General features: G+C 64.1%; 1 protein-coding gene across 7 annotated transcripts in view; it reads left to right on the top strand.

The window, feature by feature from the left end:
• The window catches only part of MEGF6 (multiple EGF like domains 6), an 88382-nt gene that overhangs the window by 16169 nt on the left and 47552 nt on the right, over positions 1-24661 (top strand). For 6 of the 7 annotated variants that reach the window (XR_008956772.1, XM_044391478.3, XM_057305342.1 and 3 more), the window contains exon 4: positions 3507-3611. The exons of the other annotated variant lie outside the window; for it this stretch is intronic. Coding sequence is in view for 5 of the 6 variants with exons in the window: in XM_044391478.3 (XP_044247413.2) it covers positions 3507-3611 (105 nt within the window). In the remaining variant the exon portion in view is untranslated. The remainder of the gene's footprint in view (positions 1-3506; positions 3612-24661) is intronic. 7 annotated transcript variants of the gene reach the window in all.

Genomic DNA, 24661 nt, shown 5'->3' with positions numbered 1-24661 from the left:
TGGTTCTGAGGATATGGGTAGACCCACCCTGATTCACCCCAAAGCAAAGGCCTGGTGTGGGGAAGCTGGGACGCTTGGTGAACGGTCCCTGTCCCTGCACCTCCAGCCCCATTCTGCACACCGGGGAGGGCGGTATTCCTCCTTCCCTGTTCAGATCATGGGCGAGGAGACCCATCAGCCCTGGAAGCAGGCTGCTGCCGGGCACCTGTCCGGCTTCAGGCTCAGGCTGTGGCCTGGAGGAGACACTTGGCAGTGTGAAGGTCCCTGAGAATATTGTATTCCACATGTGTAAACCGCCTGTCCTGGGGCTTAAGCTGAGCTTCTAACCCACAGATACACATCAGACCAGAGCTCGAACATGTACGGACAGGCCTTCCCACTAAGGCATCTGGGCCACAGGGAGCCAGCAGGGGTTTGGGGCAGGGGGAGAAGCGTGCGCAGTGGTTCCTGGGGGGCTTCTCCACCCCGTGGGACTCCCCTGGCTCAGGCCTTCCCTCTGCCTGCTTGGCCTCGGAGACCATAGCCGACCCTGTGGGCCCCACCGGCCCAGGTCACCTGCGGCTGCCCTGACCTTTCTCCCTCTCGCGGGGACAGACGGTTCCTTCTGGGGCCCCTGAGGTTCCTGTGGCTGCAGGCCTGGCCAACCTGACAGCCTGAGGGATGGTCCCCATCAGACCCCCTGCCACGGCCCCGGAACATAGTAGGTATTTGGAAAAATCCACGACTGTGAAGTCGAGAACACGTTTGTTACTTGGAGATCTCTGAGTTGTCTGCAGGGCATCCGTCCAGCCTTCATGCACAGCCACGTGTCGAGTTCTCATGGTTTTTGTTCAGCGTTTCTGACCTAGTCCGTCTTCCTGTCTGCCTGGTCCTTCCTCCCGCGCAGGGCCTCCCCGTGTCTAGTGGAGGCTGTCAGACACGCTGATGTGAAAGCCAGGCTCCGGCTCCCGAGCTCTGTCTGCCTGGGTGTGAGTTCTTGCAGTGCTTGCTTGGGCCGAGTCTTTCCTCAGCGGCTAGTGGCGGGGGTTGGGGTCCTTGTCCACTGTTTGTGCTGCCCCCTCCGAGGGGTGGGGGAGCGGGCTGTGCTCTGCCACTGGAGGCGACCCTCATGACACGGGGGAAGGGGATTCCTATTGTGCTGCCTGGCCCCCCAGGTGGGGTCATGCAGGGGAGGCCCCCGCCTCCAGGCCCTTGGGGTGGTGCCCACTCCTTGGCCTGTGCACTGGGGGCCTCTCTGGCCCCGTATGCCACTCCTGCACAGCACCGCTCCACACCCCCATGCAGGCCCTGCTCCCCAGGCCTCCCTCTGCGGCTCCCCGACTTCCCTGCACCTGTGCGCCTCCCTGGATGCGGCCCTTCTCAGTTCGGGGCCCAGCTTCCTGCGTCTTTGTCTTTCCTGGTTTCGTTTCTGTGGCCATGCTGTCTCGTGCGCCCCTCCATCTGGGGACACCCCGGCTCTGTCCTTCCCCCTACGGCCTGTGCGCCCACAGCTCTGCATGCGCGCAGTGCGTTCTTGCCTCCATCCCTTCGCCAGCACTCCGCGGCTCCGGAGCAGTCAGTGTGCGGGCGGGGCCCAGGAGCGCCGTGGGTGGTGCTCGGGATGCCTTGGTGCCCGCACTCAGGGAGTCTGTGGCCGCGGGGGGAGAGGGTGCCGTGCTGTGGGCACTATGTGTCTGGCGCTTTGGGCGGCCCCCTGACGAAGTGACATTTGGGGAAGACACAGGTTGTCCAGGCAGGTGGCAGCCCAGAGCGGCTCCGGAGTCAGACGGGCGGGCTCACGGTGCGGGAGGGCTTCGCCCTCAGTGCAGAGCCACCGAAGGGTTTGCAGTCAGGGACCCTACGGGCCCGTTTCCGTTGGACGAGATCACAGCTGCTGTGGGGTGGAGAAAGTGGGTGAGCAGGGCGAGTGGTGAGGGTGGCCTTCACTAGCACTGTGGTGCTGCGGCTGGAGGGGGAGGTGGGCTCCACATACTCTGGAGGTGGCTTCCGGGCTCTTACCATCGGGGGCGCTGATGCTGTCCACACCCCGGGTCGGCCCCTCTGCCAGGCTTCCCTGTGCGGGCTCCAGGGTCACCGTGTGCGTCCTCCCCACATCCCTGAGGCACCGTTTCGTCCCCAGCCCCCACTCCTGTCCTATTTCAGATGCATCCTCAGGCTGCAGGTGTGGGGCTGGAGGGAGGAGGCTGTGAGATCGGAGTTTGCCTGCAGGGTGGCCTGAACAAGGGGGAGCGCTCCCTCCAACACTGGGACACAGCCATGGGTGTGGGACAGGGATGAGGAAGAAGCATTCCACAAAGGGCCTTCCTGACCCCAGGCTCTACATAGAGGATCCTGGGGCCTGGTCCCTGCTCGCTGGCTGTGTGACCTGGGGCCACATACTGCCTGTCTCTGAGCCTGTTTCCTTATCCAGCATAGTGTCTGGCCCAGAGGGCTGCTTGGACCCTTGTGCCTGGCCAACAGCCCTCCCTCAGGCCTCCCGCCTTCTAGTTTCTCTCCCTGCTCCTGATGGGGGTGCCCTTGGTGACCCATGAAGTCACTGAGCCCACGGCTCACGCCAGGCGCTGGAGGCTTTGGGGTAGGTCACTCTGCAGAGCACCCACTCACCCATCAAGCGCCCCTGAAGCCTCCGGACTGGTGGGGTCCCAGGGTGGGGGCATAGCCCACCTGCCTTGGCCGTGCCCTCCGGTGCGCAGGGATATGCGGGCCATGGCTGCAGGGCCAGGAAATCGGTGCTGGGATATCCGGTCCAGCCCGGGTCGGTGTTCTCGCTGGGACGGGACCGGCAGGCAGTTTGGGACTCTCGGGCCCTCAGCGGCTGCCTGCCAAGCCTCACAGACCTGCCCTTCCCCACGCACAGCCCCCACCTCTCCGGCCAGCTGCTTCCTGCCCCACACACTAGGATGGGGGTCATAGGCACGGGTGGGCAGCTTCCTGGGCCCGGTGGGGTGGAGTGTGGGGCGAGGGTCTGGGAGCAAGGGTCTCCTCTAGAGAAGGAGGAGGGGGCCAGCATCTCCCAGGCCTGACCCCTCCCTCCAACCCTCCTACCTGGGCTCTGCTGGCCTGCGCTGGCATTGCCCCTTCTAGGGGCCAAGCAGCCTGGTGGTTGGCACGCTCAGGTCCCTGAGCAGGAGGGGCGGGAGCTCAGCAGTGGGTTGTTCCCCCACTGCCCACCCTCCCCACCTCCTCAGGCTCTGGTGGCTGTGCCGGTGTGTGACCCAGGACAGAACAGAGCCAGGACCGGTGACCTGATGGCAGGGTCGGGGTTGCCGGCCTGGGAGACGGCCCCCCTCCCCGTCCCCTGTGGTCGGGTATCAGATCTTAAGGTGCAGTCTGGGCTTTTGTGGGAAGAGGGCTTTCCTCTCTGTGGTGAGGGTCTGGGTCCCAGCCAGCCCGAGGCTTCGCATCCTGGGGGACATGAGAGAGGGTCCCCAAGGAGGCTGTGGGTGGGCTGGGGCTGCCCCTGGGCTGCTGCCCCTCCTTACATACCTTCTCTTCTCTCTCCACAGCCCAGTGCAGCGCTGGTCTCTGTTTTAATGGCGGCCACTGCGTGCCTGGCTCAGCCCAGCTTTGCTACTGTCCCCCTGGCTTCCAGGGTCCCCGCTGTCAGTACGGTGAGTGGACGGGCATTCTCCCACCCCTCACCCTGCTCCCTGCGGCTCGTCTGAGGTTGTTGGGGGGAGCGACCCTGAGACCCCCTCCACGGATGCCTCCACACCTGTCATCTTAGAGCCTGTCCAGTCGTGGCCTCCAGACAGGTGGGCAGGGCCTGGCCGGGTTGCTGGGCAGCTGGGAAGCGGCCTGTCCTGGGGTCTCCAAGCAGCATTCCTGGCTTGCTGGAGCCCCTTGTGTCCTTCATGTGGAAACATGGGGGGCATGTAGGGTCCTACCGGAGGCGATTGGTTCAGTGAAACTTGGCACATCTGTGAACTGATACATCATGAAAACCGAGCTAGGCTACACGCCCTTGAACAACAGAAACTCAACCGAGTGGATTTTGGAGATCTCGTTGGCTTTGTTAATGGATTCATGAATCAGGCAGAATCCCATCTAGCAGAAAAGGAAAGATTTTTAAGGGGAAGAGAAAGAGCAGGAGAAGGGAAGTTGTCGCTAGGCAAGGCAGCCCTCCTCACGGGGACGTTTCCTGGAGCCGAGCTCCCATGCCGGCTGCTGACAGGTGCCGCTCCTGGGTTCGGGGCTTGGTTTGCAGAAGTGGGGCCTTAACCTAAGTCATACCGTTTTGGGGGCCTGTGGTTTTATTTTTAACAATGCGCTGTCGGGACAGTGCCGGCTGGGTGCTGGGCGGGGGGGTCAGGCTTAGTGTGGGTGTGGGGGCGTTGGAGTTTTTGTAAAGAAAAGTGCACGCAAGTGCATGAAAAATCCTGAGGTTCAAGTTCTTTGTGACGGGAAGGCACGAGCATTTCTGCAGGGCTCCGTGCTTTGTCCAGAGTTTCTTCGTTGAACGTGAGCGTTCAGGGTCCTGTCGGAACGGGCGCAGAGCCATGGCCGCCCGGTGAGGTAAAATACTCGCAGACAGTTTCCGGAGCTTTGAACGTGCTCCTAGCGAGCAGCTGGAGGCCCCTTCCAGGTGGATGCCAGGACGGACGTCCGCCGCTCCTGTGCCTTGGAGCCCAGCAGGCCGCCGGGAAAGGGGCGGGCATCAGTGAATCATGGGGAACGGGAGGCCCCCTGTTTGTACTGGGGACCCCGCCTGCTGGCTGGTCCCTGTGTGTTCACATGTGGTGGCCTCCCCCCTGCCTCCAGCATGGTCTGAGGGCAGGGGTCCTGGGGAGGGGCTGGGTCCCCAAGTTCTGAGACAGGTGCCAGCAGCTGGGGGTGCTGATGTTTGGAGAAGCTGGTCAGGTGGCTCTGGTTGCTGACCAATGCCCTCTGTTAGCCGGAATGTTCCTGGCTGAGCTAGCTTCTCGATCCTGCTGCTTCATGGGCTCTGTGGGCTGGGCGGACAGATGCCTGGGCCATGGAGTGAGGGTGCCTCAGCCAGACCTCCTGACTTTAGGACCCTGCGCCCCTCGGCGAGCTGGCCAGGTGTGACCCCCCCCCCCCCCCGCCCCAGGCCGGCTGGGCTCCAGGCTGGGTCTAGGCCTGGATGGAGGGGGCCAGCTGTCACACCTCGGCTCTTCTCGGTCTGGTCGGTGTTTATGGCCGTGGGTGGAAGTGGGGAAATGCTTTGGGAACCTTCTGACTCATTCTGCCAACCTTAGTGAACTGCGTGCTGCTTGGCATGAGTTTCATTCAGGTTGGGGTGAGAGAGCTGGTTCTGGTGGCAAGCTCCCTTTGGGGATGTTGGTGGGACAGGGTTGTGGAGATGCTTCCGTGGTCTCTGCTGCGGGGGGAGGGCCGTGAGGCGTTGATGCTGGCATGTGGCCTGTCTTTGGTCGCGTCCTCCAGGAAGCAGCTGGGGATACCTGCCCTGTCCCCTGCTCCTCTGCCCCTGCTTCCTGTCAGCCATCGGCCACCCCTCCGCTCCTGGCCTGACTGTCCAAGGGCCCAGCTCTGAGCCTCCCGGGCTGGCGCTCCCTCTGGCGTGAGCAGCCAACCCCACCCTGAGACTGTAACACTTGGCTTCCTGGGTATGGGGGGAGGGGCTCGAGGGCTGAGGGGCACTGTAGGGAGGGAGCTCAGCATGGGGGAGCTCAGCATCCAGCAAGTGACCCTGTGTCCGTGGGAGGGTCCCAGGGCCACACCTGTGGGGTGGGCTCAGGCCCACACTTGGTGTCTCTGGGTGGGGTGGGAGCAGTGCTCACATGCTCTGCCCTCTTGCTTCATGGGCCTGGGCTCCAGACTTGGCTTTGCCTCCAGAGCAGTCCCTGCTCTCCACAGCGATGGCGGGGGTGGCCTCTCGGGGCCTGGAGGCCAGCCTGTGCCACCTCGGTGCACCCTGTGTTCCCTGTGCTGAGGAGGAACCCAGGTTCAGGGAGGTCAGGCAGCTGCTTACCACTCAGCAGACCTGGGGCTAGAGGTGCATTCTGTCCCACTGAGCCCTTGGAACCTTCAGCTGGCTCCCAGTGCAGCACTAGACCTCAGTGGGGCTGCATCAAGCCTTGCTTCAGAGAGAGAACGGTAGATCCCCTGGTCCCCACCCTACCCTGACTCTGTACCCGGGGACCTGGGCTTGTGACCAGCCTCGGCCCTCTGGGGTAGGCAGGCTTTCTGGGAGAGTGGCCAGTTGGGGGGCAGATGTGGCCTTCAGGAAGCGGTCGATCAAGCTGGAGGGTGGCTGCTGGGCTTCCTGCTGAGGCACTGCCTCCTGGAAGAAAGGCTGGATGTGCAGGGTGGGTGTGCAGGGGTGGGTGTGCGGGGCTGGGTGTGCAGGGTGGGGTGTGCAGGGATGGGTGTGCAGGGCAGGGTGTGCAGGATGGGGTGTGCAGGGGTGGGTGTGCGGGGCGGGGCGTGCAGAATGGGGTGTACAGGGTGGGTGTGCAAGGCCGGGTGTGCGGGGCTGTGTGTGCAGGATGGGGTGTGCGGGACTGGGTGTGCAAGGCCGGGTGTGCAGGATGGGGTGTGTAGGACCCGCCGCCTGCAGGGACGCCCCCGCCAGTGCCCCGCCCACACCCCCGACAGCACCGCCCTCCAGTCTCTCCATCTGGGTCTGGATGAGGCGGATGGAGCCTCAGCACAGTCGGGAGTATTTAACTAACCCCCCAATTATAATTGATTCCAGTTTTGAAAATAGAAGCCATATTTTTTTCTGGTTCCCCAAATTCTTTCATTTGAATCAAAGAGTGGGAGGGAGGGAGGCACCCCGCTGGGTTGATTGTGGAGAGCAGAGGGGGAGGGGGACCCTAGGAAGAGGGCCCCCCCTGCCGTGGAGGGGGGGCCAGTGGCTTAGCCCTTTGTTCTACCTCCACCCGCCCCCATCCCCCTCCAGGAAGGCGGAAGGCTCTCTGCACAGCATGGGGCAGGAACACAAAGGGGGCCTGTGCTGGCAGAGCCCAGGGTGGGGCCCCGAGTGTGTGGGGCTGGGCCCCGGCACCCACAGCAGAGCCCCCTGCCTCGGTGCGGTCAGGGCCAGCTTCCGTGTCCTGGAGGTGTGACCCTGGGCAGCGTCCCCCGTTTGTCAGGTGGAGAGGGAGGGTGGTTTTGTGCAGGTCCCAGGTGTCCACGCCGGTGAGGCTCAGCACTCTGGTAGAAGGAGCGGGGGTGGGGGGGTTGGCAGCGCTGTCTCTCCCCAGAGACCTGGTCTGCTGGGCATGAGGACATTTGGGTGGATGACCCGGTGGCTGGGGATTGTCCCTGGTTCTTGGGGGAAGTGCCTGCAAAGCATGCCTGAACTGTGGGGCACAGCTCACACGTGGCCCCTCCCTCCGGTGGCCTGGAGTGGGGACACCCCCAGGAGAAAGGGCCCCCCTGCTCTGTGGGTCGGCACCATCAGTCAGTAGAGGAGGGCGTGTACCGCGGGGACCCCTTGTCCTTGGTTGGGCTGCAGTGGTCCCATCCGTCCACCAGGACTGGTTTGCACCCACAGAAAATACAGCTGTCTCTCCTCTGCACCCAGATCACGCTTGTGTGTGCTCCTGAGTGAGCGTGGGCCAACGCCCCCACCCCCCAGTACCTGCTGGCCACGTGCGTGTTTCCTGGCTGCGGGCATAGGGCTTTAAGGGAAATCCAGGCAGGAGACGCAGCCCCCCGGAGCGTACCACCTCTTAGCACAGCTTGCTTGTACACTGGGCGTCATGACGGAGCCACCAGTCCTGTCTTGGGCCTTGATCTCATCTGACCTCGTGGGACAGAAGCAGACGGAAAACTCAGGCCTGGGTTATCTCTGGGTACTTTCTCCGTCCAAGAAACTTTGGCTTTGGTTTCCCTCTAGGCCTCAGTTTCCTCACCTGTAAAATGTCTCTGAGGCAGTTTTGGGACTCTGGCTCTCGAGTCCAGCTGAGCAGAGAGCTGGGCGGCCTGGAAGTCTTCCTGGAGGAGGTGGGCCTGTGGGCTGGGGAAGGTTTGGGGAGGTGCAGGTGGTTCAGAGTGGGCTTTCCAGAGGAAAGAGAGGCTAGAGCAGGGCAGCAGAGAGGAGAGAGTGAGTCAGCGTGGCCTGCAGGGCCTGGGCGGGGACTGCAGGAGAAGGGTTAGCCTGGAACCCCCAGGGCCCTTGGCTGCCCTCTCTGGGTCGGTGGAAGACCTGAAGCCGGGACAGCTGCCTGGGGGCTGGCTGGCCTGGCAGGTGCCCCGGGGGACCCAGTGTGACCTGCTCCTCTGCCCCCACGCCAGCCCAGCAGGGACAGACGTCAGAGGTCCTGCCTGGAGCCTCCGTGCCCTGATGGGTCCTGCCTTCTGAGCAGGAAGCCAGCGGGTGGGGGACCCTGGGTGTGGGCTGGAGCCTGCCGTGCTGGGAACCAGACCAGTAGGAGCAGGCCGCTGCCCCTGCAGGGCGTGGGGGCAGGAGGCAGGCCCCGCGGTCCGAGCCCCTGGCCCTGGCTCAAGGGCGGCTCTGTTTCTAAATTGGGATGATGGATCCATGGAGAGGAAGCAGGCCCTCCCAGGCTCCCTTCAGTGCTGCCCACTGTGTCTGAGGGTGGGAGTCTGACCCCTGGCCCGAGGTCCAGACACCAGCACCGGCTGCTCTTGGCCAGCCGCTGTGAGCAGGGCTGGGAGCTGCTGCTGCTGCGGGAGCCTGGGCCTCATTGAGGGGTGGGCAGGGGAGGGGAAGTCAGCCAGCGCTGCCCACCCCGAGGGGCTGGGGGTACGGCCCGCCGAGGCCAGGTTCCAGCACCCCGGTGGTCCTGCCGCCCGCCGTGGCGTTGCTGTCCCCAAGCTGGCAGCCACAGCGGCCCCGGCCTGGCCTGAGTCCTTCAGAGGCAGCTCGGCCACTGTCCTGTGGATGTGGTCTTGGGTTAACCTGTCCCGACCTGACCCTGACCCTGATCCTGGGCCGTGGTTCCGGGTTCCCTGCGCCCTTCCCTGTATAGCGCGGTGTGGTGGCAGGGCCGTCGGAGAGTCCTGTCGGCCGTCAGCAGCTGGGTGCTTTCTGACCCCCACAGCCGGGGGCAGCCCTGTGAGCACCCAGCACCTGCCCCCCGGGCTGGGGACACGCCCCCTTGGCTTCCCTGGGAGGCTGCCCTCAGGGTCCAGCCTTTGAGGCGCTGGGTCCGCTTTCTGGGTCATCAGAAAAGCCAGCCATGCGGTGACCTGTGGTGCGTGGCTCTCCTCTGTCTGGGTGGCCCACCGCGCTCCTGTCCCGCCCGAGGGGCTGGAGCGGCTGCGGGCTTTGTCCTCACGCACGTCCGCCTTAGCTGCGGGAGCACGTCCTTCCAAGACAGCTCCCGAAATCTCTGGAGCCTCACTTTCCTGCAGGACGTGGCACTGGGGGGTCTGCCTGGCCTGGGGGCCACCTCGGCCCTTGGGAGGGGAAGGCCTGGGGGGTCAGATGGAGGGGCGGGTGGTGGCCTCCGTCCTGCTGCTCTTGGTGGTTGGCTGGGCCAGGTGTGGCGGCTGCTGGTCCCTCCAGCAGGCGGGCCGGGCCACGTCCCTGCAGGGCAGCCAGTCTACAGACGGTCTGTTCTGGGTCAGCCGAGGCTGGCCACACGCAGAGCCCGAGCTGCTCTTTCAGAGTGGCTGACTCTGAGAGAGACATTGGTGTCCACATAGTGAATCGCTGAACTTCCAGGTTTGACCTCCCCCCGCAACCAGCCACAAAGGCGCTTCTGTCTTTTGGGATGACTGTGGCCTCCGGGCCTGCCTCGTGCACGGTGGGGCCGTGGGCCTCTCCCAGGACTGACTCCAGAGTCGGGGGTCAGCTTATGGTGTAATTATAGGCAGGAGGACCAAGGCGCAGACCCTCCCAGTAGTGGAGGTCTGTGAGCCTGCCCCCTTGCTCATTTGGTGAGTGAGCAGCTCAATGCCCCTGCCGACGTGGGGCCTACTGTCCAGGCAGGATTGAGGCTCAGATTTAGAGGACAAGGCCTCCCTGCCCACCCCCCCAGCCTGCCCCAGGCTAGAGGCCCCGCCCCATCCTCCTGGGTGGTCTCCTGAAAGGACTGTGACTCTGTCCTTTGCCTGCCTCAGCCACAAAGCCCTGTCCCCCCTCCCCAAAGTTGACCCAGACTCTTCTGTGAAGTGCTCTGTCCCTGGACTGCAAGGGTGGTCCTAGGGTGTACTCTGGGCGGGCTGGGTGCTTGGCCCATTTTATAGATGGGGACACTGAACCCAGGCCCTTCCTGACCTGCTGGGCTCCGTGGTGGCTCAGTGTTGGCCCACAGCCTCTTGGACCCACCAGCGCTGGGCTGGATGCTCGTGGGGGCCCCCCTGGCTGAGGTGAGGGAGCCTGGGTGGTGTCCGTGTGGGTCCCCAGAGCGGCGTTACCTTGAGACATACAGGCTGTGGTGCAGGAACTCCCTGTCGTGTGTTTGGGGCCAAGGGGCCTCTCCTGGGCCTCTGGCATATTTTTCCCGGTAGCCCACTGGACTGAGTGGAGCCAGCAGCTGCCCACTATTCCAAGAAGCCACAGAGCCAGATTTTACAGCACCCAGCCGGCCACGCTTGATGGCTCGGCCACGCCGAGGGGGGCAGGCTGCCTGGCCCCAGGTCCTTAGGGACCCCCGCTCTGCACAGAAGCTGCCCCTTGCCCCCCTGTGCCCTTCAGAGCCTCACTGCCTCAGATTTTCTCTACCAGTGGAGGAAGGCAGAGCTCAGGGGGCCTCTACGGTGGCTGTGTGCCCGGGAGCACTCCTGGCCTGCTTGGTGGTCCCATGGGTGCCTGAAGGACAGGTGTCCGGGTCAGCAGAGGTAGCTGGATGGGGCCGGGACACTAGTGCAATGTGGGGGGTCCTGCACTTGGGGAGGTCCCAGCCCGGATGTGGGAGAGACCCTCACAGCACAGGCGAGGACGTGCATCTATGGAAGGAACTTGCTTGGGAAGCCGTGGGGTCCTCCCTCCGCCCGCGTGTGGACCCGCCATGCTAGCAAGGCTGCCTCCTGGATGAGGTCCCCACTGTGCTGGGCCCCCTTCTCATTGCCCCGGAAGTCTGCCCCCGTGGGGGCCTCTGTGGCTTGCCCCTCCCGCCCCGCGCCTGGCCACTGGAGCACTTCACGAGTCAATAAAATGAAGCCAGCCACTGAGCCGTTGCTGGAGACTTCAGGGTCTAAATTCCTAAGAATTCCTGCCTGGAGTGGTCCTGCGCTCAGGAGCCCATTCTGGGCCTGGCTCTGCCTCCTTAGTGGTTGGGCCCCTTCGGCGGGCCACCTCCCTGGCTCCCGGCCTGGCAGTGCCCTGAGACCTTGTGGAGGGAGGGCCTGAGGCGGCCGGCAGTGCAGCTCCGGGCCAGCCCCCTACCCCTGGCTGCTTTCTGGGCTCTTGGAGGGTGCGATGGCCTTGTGTACTCTCCACCCAGCCAGGCACAGGCCGCCCACCTGCCAGGCACTGGCCGCCCAGAGCGCTGGCTCTTCCGGAGGCAATTCTAGGAAATGGGCCGATAGCGTGTTTTCAGGACTCCTGGGGCTCGTGCCTGGCTCTCCATCCGGGGAGGATAATTAACGAGGGTTCTGCAAGCAGGGAGCTGGCATCGGCAGCCTGAATCTGCTCTCGGGTCTTGGCGGCTCCAGGCATTCCAGAGCGGGGCCTGGCCCCCTGTGCCCGGGTCGAGTGGGGCCTGGACAGCATCACACGGAGTCAGTTCGGCTGATAACAGGGCAGTTACTTCAGGAGGAGACGGCAGTGGCCAGGGTGCTGACAGCCTGCTCAGCCGGCCTCCGGGCAGCCCTGGCTACCAGGGAGCTGCTGCCCAGGTCAGTCTCTGCTGGGAGCCGGGGGTACCAGGGAGTCACCCCACCTCTTGGGGTCAGGGCAAGGTGAAGCTGTGGATTAGCCTTCCACCGTGGGGTCCTGCAGAGCTGGCCCTGTGGTCAGAGGTCTCAGGAGGGAGGAGGCCACATCCCCACCAAGCCCCGTGCTGCTGGCCATCCTGCTTCTCGTCGGGTTTCCGCAGAGCCAGTCTCGAGGCTGGAACAGAGCACAGGCCACTCTGGAGCAGGACGGGGTGCAGGCATCCCGCACACCCGTGCCCTCCCCCGTGGATGTGGCCACCCTGACTTGGGGACCCTCGATTCTAAGCAAACCACAGTGGGTGTTGGCATGCATGGACCTGTGAACCCCTGGGGGCAGAGAAACCTGGATAGTCCTGTGGCCATTTGGTTTATGGGCAATTTGGAAGATTCTTGGACACTGGACACCTGGGTGCTTAGCCCCAGTTCCTAGCAGGGAGACTGTCCCTCGCCTAGCCCAGCCTCGTGGTGCACGCACAGACAGAAGGGACGTGGGCTCCCGGTCCTGCCCCACCTCGCACCCAGCCCTGAGTGCCTGCCCTCTACTCTCCCAGCTCCCTGGGGCAGCCCGACGCCCCCTGCATGGCCCTGGCTTTCCGACGGGCTGGCTTTGTGCTCACCGTCTGCGGACTCCTTTCCAAAGGACGGGCATCGCCTTTTCTGCTCAGGGACAAGGAAGGGCGAGTTTTGGCAGCAAAGCCATGACGTGACTTGTCCACCAGGAAAGGCACACTCCACGTCTCATCCACCGAACATCGCCACCCGACATCCCTGTGTGTGCTGTGGCCCCGGCAGAGAAGTGGGGCAGACGGTTCCGCCTGGTGCTGGCCGGGCTTGGTGGCCTGGCGAAGGGCCAGCGGTCTGTGTGACCATGGAAGCCTTTGGGCCTTTCTGCTCTCCCTGGGGACCCTGGATCCAGCACCTGGGATCCTGGATTTGCCCTCCCAGAAGTTGGGATTGCAGGGCTGGGAGCTGAGGTCCCCTGAGGGAGCTCAGGTGTCCGTGCACTACGGGGGCAGGCGGGCTGGACTCAGCCACAGAATTCTGGCTCCCTGTCCCTGTTTCCCCACCGGCGGGACCATAATCACTTTAGGGTCTTGGTGCGTGTGCCCTGCGCCGGCCCGTTCACCGCCAGTCCTCTCCGGATGCATTTGCCCCCGTCTAGGGCCATCCTCCTGACTGAGGGCAGGCTGGGATGAGTGGACTCAGGCTGGCTCCGGGCTGGGGCCAGGACAGTCACCACCTCCCAGGAACGGCTTTCCTCTGGGGCAGGCGTCTCTAGGCACTACCAGGTTGACAAGGGCCCACAGGAGGGGTGGGACGGTGTCCTGGGGAGGAGACCACTGGTGCTGGCCCCGTACTCAGCACTGGGCGAGGACCTTCCTCTCCAGCCCGTGTGGGGAGAGCGTGTCCGCTGGGGGGCGCATCTGGGGCTCACACGGCATGTCCCTGTTTTGAGCTGCGTGGGGGTAACTGCCGTCGGGATGGCCCTGTGAAGGCTATGGGACGAGGGAGCCGGGGGGACGGGATGTGCCGCTGGGTGCTCGCCCTATCGTGTGGCGTCCTCTGACTTCGGTGAGGCCCCCCACCCAGCTTTGTAGGCGGGGTCCCTGAGGGGCCATGTTCTGAGCCAGGTGGCTGTCCTCCCGCCTGCCCTGTCTTGGGGTGACTTGGTGCAGGGCTGAGCAGGGCAGCCTGTCTGTCACTTGGCAGGTGTGGACACAGGGCGGGTGCGGGCCACGCTGGCCACTCTGCTCACAGCCTTTGGGCCGTCCCGTCTTCTGCGTCCTGGGAACACACGGAGCTGGAGCCATCTGGATTCCAGCGTGCGGGGGAAGGTGCCAAGGTCTCTGGCCCTTTTGTGGTGTGTGGCGAGAGGGTGCGCCGCCTTGGCCCAGCCATCCCCGGGATGTACCTGCCGGACCCAGAGCTACCGGGAAGAGCCTCACGTGTCCACCTGGGGGCGTCAGGAGATCATGCAAGGAGGGTCTCGGGCAATGGCCCCTCTGGCTTGGAATGCCGGAGCCTGGTACCTCCCCTAGCCCTTTGAGGCCACAGACACCCCTGCTCCCCATGGGGGTGGGAAGATGACAGGTGGGGGGCATCGGGGTGTCAGGCCCGGCCCGGAGGGCTGTCTCTGGGAGCATCCTGAGCCCCTGCTCATCCTCGAGTGAACACGGTTTTGTCTCCCGTTTCTAAGCCACAACCAGGCTGGGGCAGTGGGGCCGGCCCGGGTGGGGCTGCGGAGCGCGGACAGCGTCCCCCACCCTGCTCCCACAGTGTGCACGGAGAAGCTGAACCTGCCCATCTCCGAGGCCGGGCTGCAGGAAGGGGACAGGGGGGCCCCGAGCCTGGGACAGCTGCCTGGCCCCGCTGGGCTGTCTCCGCAGGTGGGTGGGGACTTGGTTTCCCCTGATGCTGTGGGATGATGCTTCTGCTGGGGAGCCTGCCTTGACCTGAGAACCCAGGGGTCAGAGGTGGCTGATGGACACTGTCTGGCCCCAGCCTCTTCTTTTTCCAGACTGAACTGTGTTCTGAAGAGGGGGCAGGTCTGCTGCGGCCCCTCCCCGTGTGCTCCCATGCGGCAAGCCTCAAGCCGGGTCCCTGCGGGGCTGTCTGTGTGCTGTCTGAATGAATGAAGGACGGGGGTGGTCCATAGCAGGCTCACTTGTGCATCTGCTCACACCCTGTTCTCTTCCTTGGGGCTCACTGGGGCGGCCAGCTCCCTTGGGAGCCTGGAAGGCAGGGGAGGCCCTGAGGGTGCTGGGTGGGGTGGGGTTCCTGGCAGGAAGAGGTTGCCCTGGGGGCCCCCGAGGCACAGGCCTGGTGGGATGGAAGGGCAGGCAGCTGGCCCTGTGCCCTGAGTGGTGTCCCCTGGGGCTTTACCCCACGCAGGGCAGACGTCCACACAAGGCCAGGCTGTGTGTTCCCTGCCCTTCTCCATGCTCACCTTTGCCCTCAGCCGGCACCGGGCTCTGCGGGAAGGGTGAGGAAGGCCCAGAGGTTGGGGGGCAGGGGAGCCCCTCGCAAATGGGGCCCTCAGCTCCGGGCCAGCCAGAGGTGCCGCCAGTGTTCCCCAGCGTCCCCCAGCCTTTCCAGAGTTTTCTCCAGGCAGCAGGAAGGCAGGAGAGAGCAGCCATGGGGAGGGCGAGGCCTCAAAGACCCCCTCGCGGAAGGGGCTCCTGCCCCAGCACGTCAAGCCAGGTGCCTGCCCTGAGCGCGCGGTGGGGGTGGGGCACCGGCGCCCCCTGGTGGCGGCGAGAGGCCAGAGCAGGCGCCGAGGGATTTCAGGTCACTGAGCAACGGGCTGTTCATTTCCTCAGCGCCTCCTGAGCTGGCCCAGCCTGGTGTCACCTGGTGTCACTTGTGACAGCTGCTGAGGCCTGAGGGAAACCGTGGGAAAGGGAGGATGAGACCCAGATGGGTGCCTGAGCGAGAAGGGAGGGGTGGCCTGGGAGGTCTGGGGGGCAGACAGCCGGAGGTGAGATAGTGATCCCGGAGCACAGGTGGAGGCATGAGCCAGGGGGAGGGGTGGAAGTGACCGGGGCCTCATCGGCGGGGATGGTGGGGGCTCTGAGGGCTTAAGTACGCACCACGATGTGAGTGTGGAGACCTGGCGGGTCCCGGTGGGGACAGGGCCTGCATGGGGGGGCCAACCAGGCAGGGGCCGGGTCCCAGTGGGTCTGCTAGGGCACAGCCAGGGGGCTACTTGTCACCGTCCCCAGGACTGCTGAGAGCTCGAGGTCAGGATGGTGAGGGGGCCCGCCTGAGGCTCCAAGGCTGGCTGTCCAGGGAACCGTCTGTGGTGGCTCGTGCTGGGGATGGCCGGTGGCCATGACAGAGAGACGGAGCTGGCAGGGCGCAGAGAGAGGCCGACTGTGGGTACAGGTGAGGGGAGGGGTGCCGCGAGCCCAGCTCCGTGTGGGGTGTAAGGGAAAGCGGGGGCTCTCAGGGTCTGGTCTGAGGGGTGGGGAGCATAGTGACCCCTTTTCTGAAATTGAGAAGACCAGGGCCAGCACAGGCCAATGGGCACTTGGAGCCTCTGTGTGGGCCTCTGGGCCAGGAGGGGCAGGAATGGCAGGGAGGTGCCCTCTGGCCTGGGGGTTTTGCCCAGGATGCTGGGGGGTGGACATGTGCCTGGGCAGGGTGTGGACAGTACAGGGCCGGGGGCTCCAGACGCTGAGGTGGCCACACCAGCCTCTCCAGTCTGTGTTCCTATCTGTAGGTTGGGCCTTGGTTTCTAAGCCCCAAACACCAGTCTTATCCCTCCTCCTGGAGACATCCGGGGAGTCAGAGGAGGGCTCTTTGCAGAAAACAGAGAACTTGTACCCAAATCCCAGATGAAATAATCATCACCTCTAATCTCCCCTCTTTCAGCAAACATTTTTCCAGCGAATAGTTGTTGGCTTTCACTGTGTGCCAGGGGCTGTGGGGGCGGACCCGATCCGGGCTGGCGGGCAGGCATCCCATCACCAGAGCAGTGATGCGGGTGCTGGAGGGAACATGTAACCTGGGCCTGGCCTGTCACCAAGCATGGGGCTCCATGCCGGGGCCTGTAGGGAGTGTCCTCGAGGGAGGTCTCCAGTGATCTACAGAGAGACCGTGGAGCCGGGGGGCGGTGAGTATCTGCCAAGGGTTTGGGCAGATGGGACAGGCCACCTGCAGAGGTCCATGCGATGTGCGTGCATAGCTGGGGTGCCGCTCACATGCAGGGCCCGGGCCGGGCAGGGGGCTGAGCTGGCCGGCAGAGCGGGAGGCCCCTGGAGAAGTGACCCTTGTGTGGGCTAAGGAGTGTAGTGAGAGGCGGGTGGCGCCGAGGTCCCCGCGTGGGCAGTTGAATGCTTCTCTGGAGAGCTTGGGGAGAACAGCTGGCCCACTGGAGGCTAAGTCCTGAGGGGGCCCGGCTCCTCCCCTCTGCTGTAGCCGCTCAGGAGCTGGCGGGGGCAGGGGGCTCCAGAGTGTCCAGCCCCAGGGTTTCACACCAGGGAGGTGTGGGGGGCCAACCAGGCATCGAGCACGGTGTCAGAGCCCCGCTCGTGGCTCCCCCTCTGGGGTGGCTGGGTTCCCAGTGAGGCCCAGCCCCGTCTGGGTAGAGTTCTGGGCTGTGTTTCAGGAAAGAGGGGCCGAGCCCCCCAGCCCTTCCTGACCTTGGCCTAGAAACTGAGCAAGATGCAGAGAGGGTGTCACATCCTGTTGTCCAGACCAGAGGGAGGATGCCTGGGGACAGGGCCTCCGAGGCCTCTGGGTTGCACGGTTCTCAGGTCTCGACTATGCCGGGGATTAGATTTGCTATGGATGGACTGGTTGTGAGTCTGGAAATCAGGGTTCTTGGACAGAGAGAGACCTAACACACACACGTGCACAATGCACACACGTGCACGTGTGCACATTGCACATGTGCACACATGAAAACATGCATGCATATGCAAAGTGCACACGCGTACAATGCCCACATGTGCACACATGCACACACATGCCTAGGCAGCCATGCACACAAATGCACAATGCACAATGCAGACACGTGTACAACATGTATGCACACACAGGTACGGTGCGTGCACATGCATAGTGCACAATGCACACATGTACAACTCACACACACATGCACACACACACACGCAGTGCACACATGCACACACACAATGCAGGCACACACACAGTGCACACACGTGCACACATGCCCGCACACACACGCAGTGCACACATGCACACACATGCCTAGGCAGCCATGCACACAAATGCACAATGCAGACACGTGTGCAACACGTATGCACACACAGGTACGGTGCATGGACATGCACAGTGCACACATGTACAACTCACACACACATGCACACACACAATGCAGGCACACACACAGTGCACACACGTGCACACATGCCCGCACACACACGCAGTGCACACATGCACACACACAGAAGAGCTGGCTCAGAGTGTGCATGGCTCAGCCCACACCAGCCCTTCCCAAGCCTCACTCCTGTCACGGGTGCAGCCCCAGCCGCTGAAGCCATGAGCCATCCCGGGAACTCGCTGACGGGGTGAGTGGAGACCTGGACATTTGGGGAACCAAGGAATGTTCTTGGCTTCCTTCTGGGCCTTTTACATTTTGTCTTGTTTTCTGGGAAACAAATGGAAAAAAAGCCCCATTCCCACATATTTGAAAGCTGATTTGTATAAACAGAGCAAACCCGATAACTTTCAGCGTAAACAGAGAAACTCTGTGTGATGTCGGGGAAGGCAGTCCTGGTCCTGGGCTGGCGGCAGGAGGTGGTGCAGCCCTTCTGGTCCTGCCCCAGGGCGGGCCTCGTCATTCAGTGTCACTAGTGACACCTCCATGCCAGTTGCCCGCTGGGGGCCTGCTTGGGAGCCTCCAGGGCCCCTTGGCTCCAATTTCGATGAAAGCCCTACCCCGTCTCGCACCTCAGGGGCCCTGCCTGGGCTGGCAGCTGAGAGCTCCCCCCCCCCCCCCCCCGCCAGCTCTTGTGCCTCGACAGAGCTCCACTGGAAGCCCCAATTTCCTTTTTCCACCACCTCCGGGCCAGAGCCAGTGACAGCGTCTGCCTGGCGGGACGGCGCCCACCTCCCCTTCCGAAGGTGGCCTCCTGCCGGGCAGGCCCTCTTCCTCCATGGCAGCCCTGCTTGCCAGAGACGAGGGTGTGCGGCAGGCGCTAGGTGACAACTTGCAGCCTCACTTGACCCCAGGCCACCTCCGCGCCTGGCCTTGGGGACACAGAGGGGCCAAGAGCTGAGCCCTGGAATCTTCTGGGAGAGGCTTGGGAGAGGGAGAACCCAGCACCCCACTCTTGACCTGTCCCTGTGACCTTCTCCCAGAGGGGACTGCCGGGTGACCCTGGAAATCCAGAGCGGGTGAGGCCTGTCTGACCGTTTCTAGGCGACCCACTCTTGGTTTCCATGGTTGCCCTGGAAACCACAGACAGGGAGGGGTTTGATGGGAAGGACTCCCTTGAACCTGCGGGGCTTTCCCTGCGCCCCAGGCCGTCCTCCTGGAAACCCACGTGGACAGCTGCGTGTTCGTAGACGCCTATCACCGAGGGAAGCAAGAGTGTGTGAAGAGGCCACGCTGGGTGGTTCCGGCTACAGGGCATTCTGGAAAAGGCAAAGCCACAGAGGCAGTGCGAAGACCGTGGTTGCCAGGGCTGGGGGAGGACAGACGGACAGGCTGAGCCCTGGGGACGTTTAGGGCAGCGAAGACACTGTGTGTGGTACTGTCGTGGCATGCACGCGTCGGGCCACGTCTGTCAGACCCCCAGAACGCCCAGCACCACGCGTGAGGCTCCCGTGAACTGTGTGCGCGCGTTCCTGGTGCTGTGTCCGTCCTGCCCACCGTGGGGACGGGTGCAGCACGCGCAGGTGGGGTGTGAGTGCGGGGGGCGGGCGGCTGTGTTTGGGGAGACGGCAGCCCGTGGAACTCTGTGCTTCTGCTCAACCCTCCCTTAAACCTCGAACTTCTCTAAAAAACAGACTCTACTATTTCAGAACAAAATGAAACGAGAGCCTGGCCTTCTTAGCCTCAGGCCCAGCCTTGCCCGACTCTGTCCGCAGCGTCCCCCTGCTCCTGGGATCGGGGTCGGCCTCCGGGCTTGCCTTCTGTGCTGTCTGTGCTTTCTTGGCCTACTGCTCAGCGTGCTGGTGGACGCCTCATTTCCTTGGTCTCCCGATGGACGGGGATGGCTTGATGGTTCTGTCTCTCTGCCCAGCCCTCCTGCCGTCCCCCTGCTCAGAGCCATTGGTTTCTAATTGTCGTTGTTACAAATGATTGTGACTTGATATTGGAACGGTCAGGTGTTGAGGTTCCTCGTGTGAATTTAATTCCATCTAGCACACGGTTTTGGACCTGCTGGTTACCATGGCAACCCCATAAAATGTGTGTCGTGTTTTCTGCCCCCGGGAGCTCACGGGGGTCTCTTTGGACCCAGGGCCTGGAGTTCAATCTGGAAACTGGCAAGCTGGTCACACACAGAAAGGCCCAGGTGAACCGCGGGCCCTTGAGCCACTCTGACCCCGGGAGCTCCTGGCTGGGGCGGGAGTGGGGAGGGGGCCCAAGGTGGAGCCACGGATGGCCCCTCAGCACAGCCAAAATCGTGCAGTGCCCAGGTCAGGGAGGGCTGCTCCGTCTGACAGGCTGAGCCCACCTCGAAAGGGGGCCCACAGCGGAGACCCCTGCCCTGGGCAGCGATGGGACAGGTTTTGAGATCCTCATCCCAGGGCCGGGGTGGGTCTGCCTTTGGCTGCCGGCCCTGGCCCCTGCCCCACCTGGTGCACGCCTCCCTGGAGCCAGGAAGCTCCTCCTTGGCCCTGGCCCGGGAGGGAATGTGGCCCGGGAGCGGCAGGGACAAGCCGAGGCAGGTGCCTGGCGGGGCAGCACCATGCTGGGAGAATGTGGGTGAATTCGGAGAGGTTCTGTGCGGCCCAGGGGGGTCTCCGCGTGTCCATAATAGGCCAGCGCGGCCATGGTGGACGGTCGGGGTCTAGGGTCTGGCGTGGGCCTGGGTCCCAAGCTGGGCCCCAGGGCTGTGCTACTTAGGGCTCTCGTTTTTGACCCGAATGGAATTGAATAGTGGCTGGGCCTCAGTGCTCTCCAAGGGGCCCCCCGGGTCCCCCTGGCTGCCCTCCACCGCGTGCATGGCTCTCCCTGTTTCAGAGATGAGGAAACAGGCCCAGAGGGTTTTTACGATAGGTCTTGTTCACCCAGGGCCTGGGAGCCCGGCCAGCCGGGCCCCGTGCCTGTGGGACCTCAGCCCTACTTCCAGGCACGGCCTTACCCAGCTTCCGGCTGGAGCCCAGCAGACTTGCAGAGGGCCCGCTTGTAGCCTCGGGCGTCTGAGCATGGGGCTGTGGTGGGCAAGGCCCCGGAGGTAGGAGGAGCTCCCCCTGGAATTCCTGAGGAGGCCTGGGTGCAGAGGTGGCTGTGGCCGTCCCCATAAGGAACACCGGCTCCCGGGAGAGGCACCGGACGCCTGGCCTCTGGAGCCCCGGGGGGAGTGTGGTCCTGCCCACAGCTTGGTTTCAGCCCAGTGACACTGATTCTGGACCTCCTGCCTCTAGGACTGTGAGAGACAGTGCATTTCTGTTGGGCAAGCTCCCCAGCTGTGGCCCTTTGTCCCAGTAGTCTCAGGACACCACCTTTCGCTGCAGCTAGGACCTCCCCGCCCCCGGTTCCCTTGCTTGACTCTAGGTGGATTTCCCACTCTCCTGGGTCAAAACCAAGTCCCTTCTGCAGCTTTGCTCTGACCGAGCCAGGGGCCTGGTGACCCGGGCTGCACTGGACCCTGATGCCCCCAAGGCTGGTTTGGAGCCCCCACTGGGGCCTTGTCTAACCTGTCTTGGAGGCCGGAACCCCCTGCCCAAGACATGCAGTAGGATGCACGGGAAGGGGGGGGGTCCCTCGGGGTGGGGCGGGGTGCCTCTCCTCAGCCCCACCCTGAGCGGGCTCCCGCGGCAGGCCCAAACCCGTTCCGGCCGGGAGCAGGCACGGGGGCCCGCAGAGCAAGCTCACACAGGGAGCCCCAGTTGTCCCATCTCCCCCGAGGGAAGGGGGGGCAGCTGGGCTCTGGGGGCGGAACATTCCTGGGGAGGCAGGCAAGGCAGGCGTACGTCCTGCCCAGACAGGGGGTTCCCCCTGTTGGTGCCGTCTGGCATGCGGGCTGTGGGATGCTCTCAGGCGCCCCCCTTCCGAGACCTGGAAACTCTGTCCTTCAGCGGAGCCCAGGGGATGAGAGGCTGCCCGTCCCAACCCAGGGAGGCCCTTTTCCAGGCCACTCGCCCCCAGGGCCCTCCGTGAAGTGTACCCATGTGACCAGCCCCCCACACCCGCTGCTCCTGAGCCCTGTGCGGCCGACTCTGGTCCCGCTGGCTTTCGTCGGCCCTCCCGGCTGAGAGGGGAGCAGCCCTGGCCTGTCTGGGTGACACCTGGCTGGGGGGAGGGAGGGTTCTTGGGCTCCTTGGCAGGCAGGGCCTCATAAATCCTGGCTTCTCACAGGTAGCCCGAGGCCTAGGTGGGCCGGCAAGATGAGGGCTAACTGTCCCGCAGACTCGAGGCCCAGGCACCCCCCCCCCCAACTGGGTTTCAGTGGTCTTCCTCTGGGGGGTCTCGGCCTTCATGCTGCACAGTGATCCCCCCATCCTCATGGGCTCCTCTTCCTCACAGACAGGGTGGCGGGGCCCTTCCAGCAGACTCCCAGCAAGGGACTGGATGTGCCTGGGGGACACAGGGCAGATGAACTGCGCCCCCTCCACCAGCCAGAGAAACTGCAGGGGCCCCAAAATGGGTTTGGGGGTAACCAGGTCACCCAGAGCAGCCTGGCAGGGCGGGGGCGGCGGGAGAGGCTTGGGCCCCAGGAAGGAAAGTCCGCTGGCCTCACGTGGGTCTCAGGCTGGGGGTGGGGCTGAGAGGGGAGAGGTTGAGTAGGGTCGGGGGTGAGGGCTGCTCGGGCAGGGGAGGGCAGCCTGGCTCCGGGGCCCTGATGGTTAGGCTGGGGGCCTGGAGTGCTGCCCCTTACCCTTGGAATGTCCACGCCTTCTCACTGTTCCTGCCGCCCTAGACCAGGGCTGCGGGGGCAGCTGGGTCTGTCTGGAGGGCGGTGAGGGGCAAGGGGCAGTCGGGGCTTGGCTGGACGGACTATAGAAAGGCCCAGCTGGGAGCTTGGCCCGCTGGACAGAACGCACATGCTGCCCTCCCGCATCGGGCGGCTGCCTCTCAGGGTCCTGCCTCCTTCCCGGATTGGAAGGCAGCGAAGAATGTAAAGGCCGGGGGCCCCAGCGGGTGCCCCACGTGGTGGTTTCCCGGTGGGAAATCTGCAGCCCAGCTGATGTGTGGCCGGCTTGCTGTGGCCGCTACCCTGCCCTGCTCGCCTGGAGCAACCTGAGGCCCGTCTGGCAAGAAGGCGTGGCTCTGAGGGCCGTGTCCTGCCCTGCGAGGGGAGACTTGGGGGCAGTGTCTCCTGTCCTGGGGGGTCTCCTCCAGCTCACAGCCAGCCGGTGACAGCCCAGGTCCCAGCTGGGTCTGGGAGGCTCGTGTTCATGGGGCCCCTGCCGTATGTGGGCCGGGTGGTTGGCACTCTGCGGTGGGGTCGCCCTGCTGTGGAACCAGGCAGGCCTGGCTCTGGGAGCCTGGAGCCATGTGCCTTCTGTCACCTGCTTCCTGCCTGGGGCTCTGTGGTCCACAAACGACTGCCCAGACCAGGCTGGGCTGGACCTCACAGTCGACCGGAGAGCCCATCGCTGTACCTGGACTGCTGGTGGCTGGGGAGGGTGGGGGGCACGCTGGCCGTGGGGCGTGGGCCCCCCTCGTTCCCCGGGAGGTTGACAAAGGGGCAGCGTGGTGAGGGCTCCTTGCAGTGCAGCACCTGGTCGCCCGTCAGCTGAAAGGGCAGGGCCTTCGGAGCCCTTGCCAGGTGGGGTGGCCGCCCCGGACTCCCCTCCCTTCTGCACCAACCCCTGGAGAAGTGTGGTGTGGGATCCGGCTGGAGGAGGGCTTTTTGCTGCTTTTCTTTTTGTTTTTAATTGGGGTGGAACTCATGTCATGTAAAACTGACCCTTTTAAAAGTGAATGACACGGTGGCATTTAGGTCATTCACACTTTCACGCACCCGCCACCCCTACCTAGCTTCAGAATGTGCTCGTTGCTCCCGAGGAGACCCCATGCCTGTTGGTCCGCTCGCCCCCAGGGACCACCCACCTGCTTTCTGTGTCTGCAGTGGCCTGGCCTGCACGGTCCCTGCAGAGGGACGCCCAGCACGCGGCCTTCACCGTCTGGCTTCCTTCCCCACGGGGAACGTTTCCGTGGTTCGCCCGCATGGCGCGGCCCGTGTGGTGCTCCTTTCCGTGGCTCATCTTCCACGGTGGATGCAGCCGGTGTGTTTATCTGTTTGCCCAGTGCTGGACATCCGAGTCATTTCCAGCTCTGGCTGTTGGGACTTGTGCCGTGACGGACATGCACACACGAGTGTCCATAGGATTCCTGCTTTCGAGTCTTCCGGGCACGTGTGCCCGAGCAGAATTGCTGGGTCCTTTGCCAAATCTGTGTCTCACTTGTAGTGGGAGGCAGTGTTTTCTGCTGGTGGAAGGGTCTTCTCAGGGTGGAGAGGGCCGGGGGCAGGGCACCCTCCCTGTCCTGCAGCCTGGCTTCCTGCTTCCTGTCTCTTCTGCCACTACCAGCCACTGGCAGCTTTGGGGAGGGCAGGGTGCCCGGGGAGGGACTTGGTGAGAAGGAGCAAGGGACGGCCAGTGTTTCTGAATCGGCGTCTATGTTGCACGCTCACAGGGGCCTGGCTTGAGGGCCAGAGGCAGCCTCCCTCCAGAAGATGCGGATAGTGACTCCCACCCCAGGAGGAAGCCCAGTGTCCCTGGACGGACGCCGGAGCCCGTGGAAGAGCTGCCACGCCCGCTGTGGGTTGGGGGCACCGCTGCGCTGCTTGAGTAAGAGGCCAGGGTCTGGGGACCCGTGCTTCCCGAGCGCTTGTGATGCTCTCTGCCAGCGTCCGGACAGGCCCCAGCTTCGGGCGAGGGCTTGTCTCTGAGCAGGCTCCAAGCAGGGCCAGGACCTGGCCTAGGACCTCCCACCCCGCCCCTGAGACACGCCGGATGGAGGGGCCCATGTGGTGCCCCACCTACTGGGTTGCGAGATGCACCCCCAGACTGGCTTCGTGAGCGGGAAGGGCAGGGAGACCTGCCCAAGTAAAGCTCTGGTCCACGCATGACAGGCCAGAGCTGAGCGGGGCCTGGGCTGCAGAGAGGAGTGCAGGCTGCATCGGGTCATCTGCTGAAATTCGGCTCCAGGGCACCCCGCACTGGGGTCGCTGGTGGTTTGAGGGGTCACTCTGCAAGCAGCCAACCAATGAGGTCTGGGAAGCCTGTTGGCCTGGGC

This window comes from Ursus arctos, unplaced genomic scaffold (assembly GCF_023065955.2).
Source record: "Ursus arctos isolate Adak ecotype North America unplaced genomic scaffold, UrsArc2.0 scaffold_32, whole genome shotgun sequence".
Lineage (NCBI taxonomy): Eukaryota > Metazoa > Chordata > Mammalia > Carnivora > Ursidae > Ursus > Ursus arctos.
The sequence above is the reverse complement of the archived record's forward strand: the minus strand, read 5'-3'. Positions and strand labels throughout refer to the sequence as shown.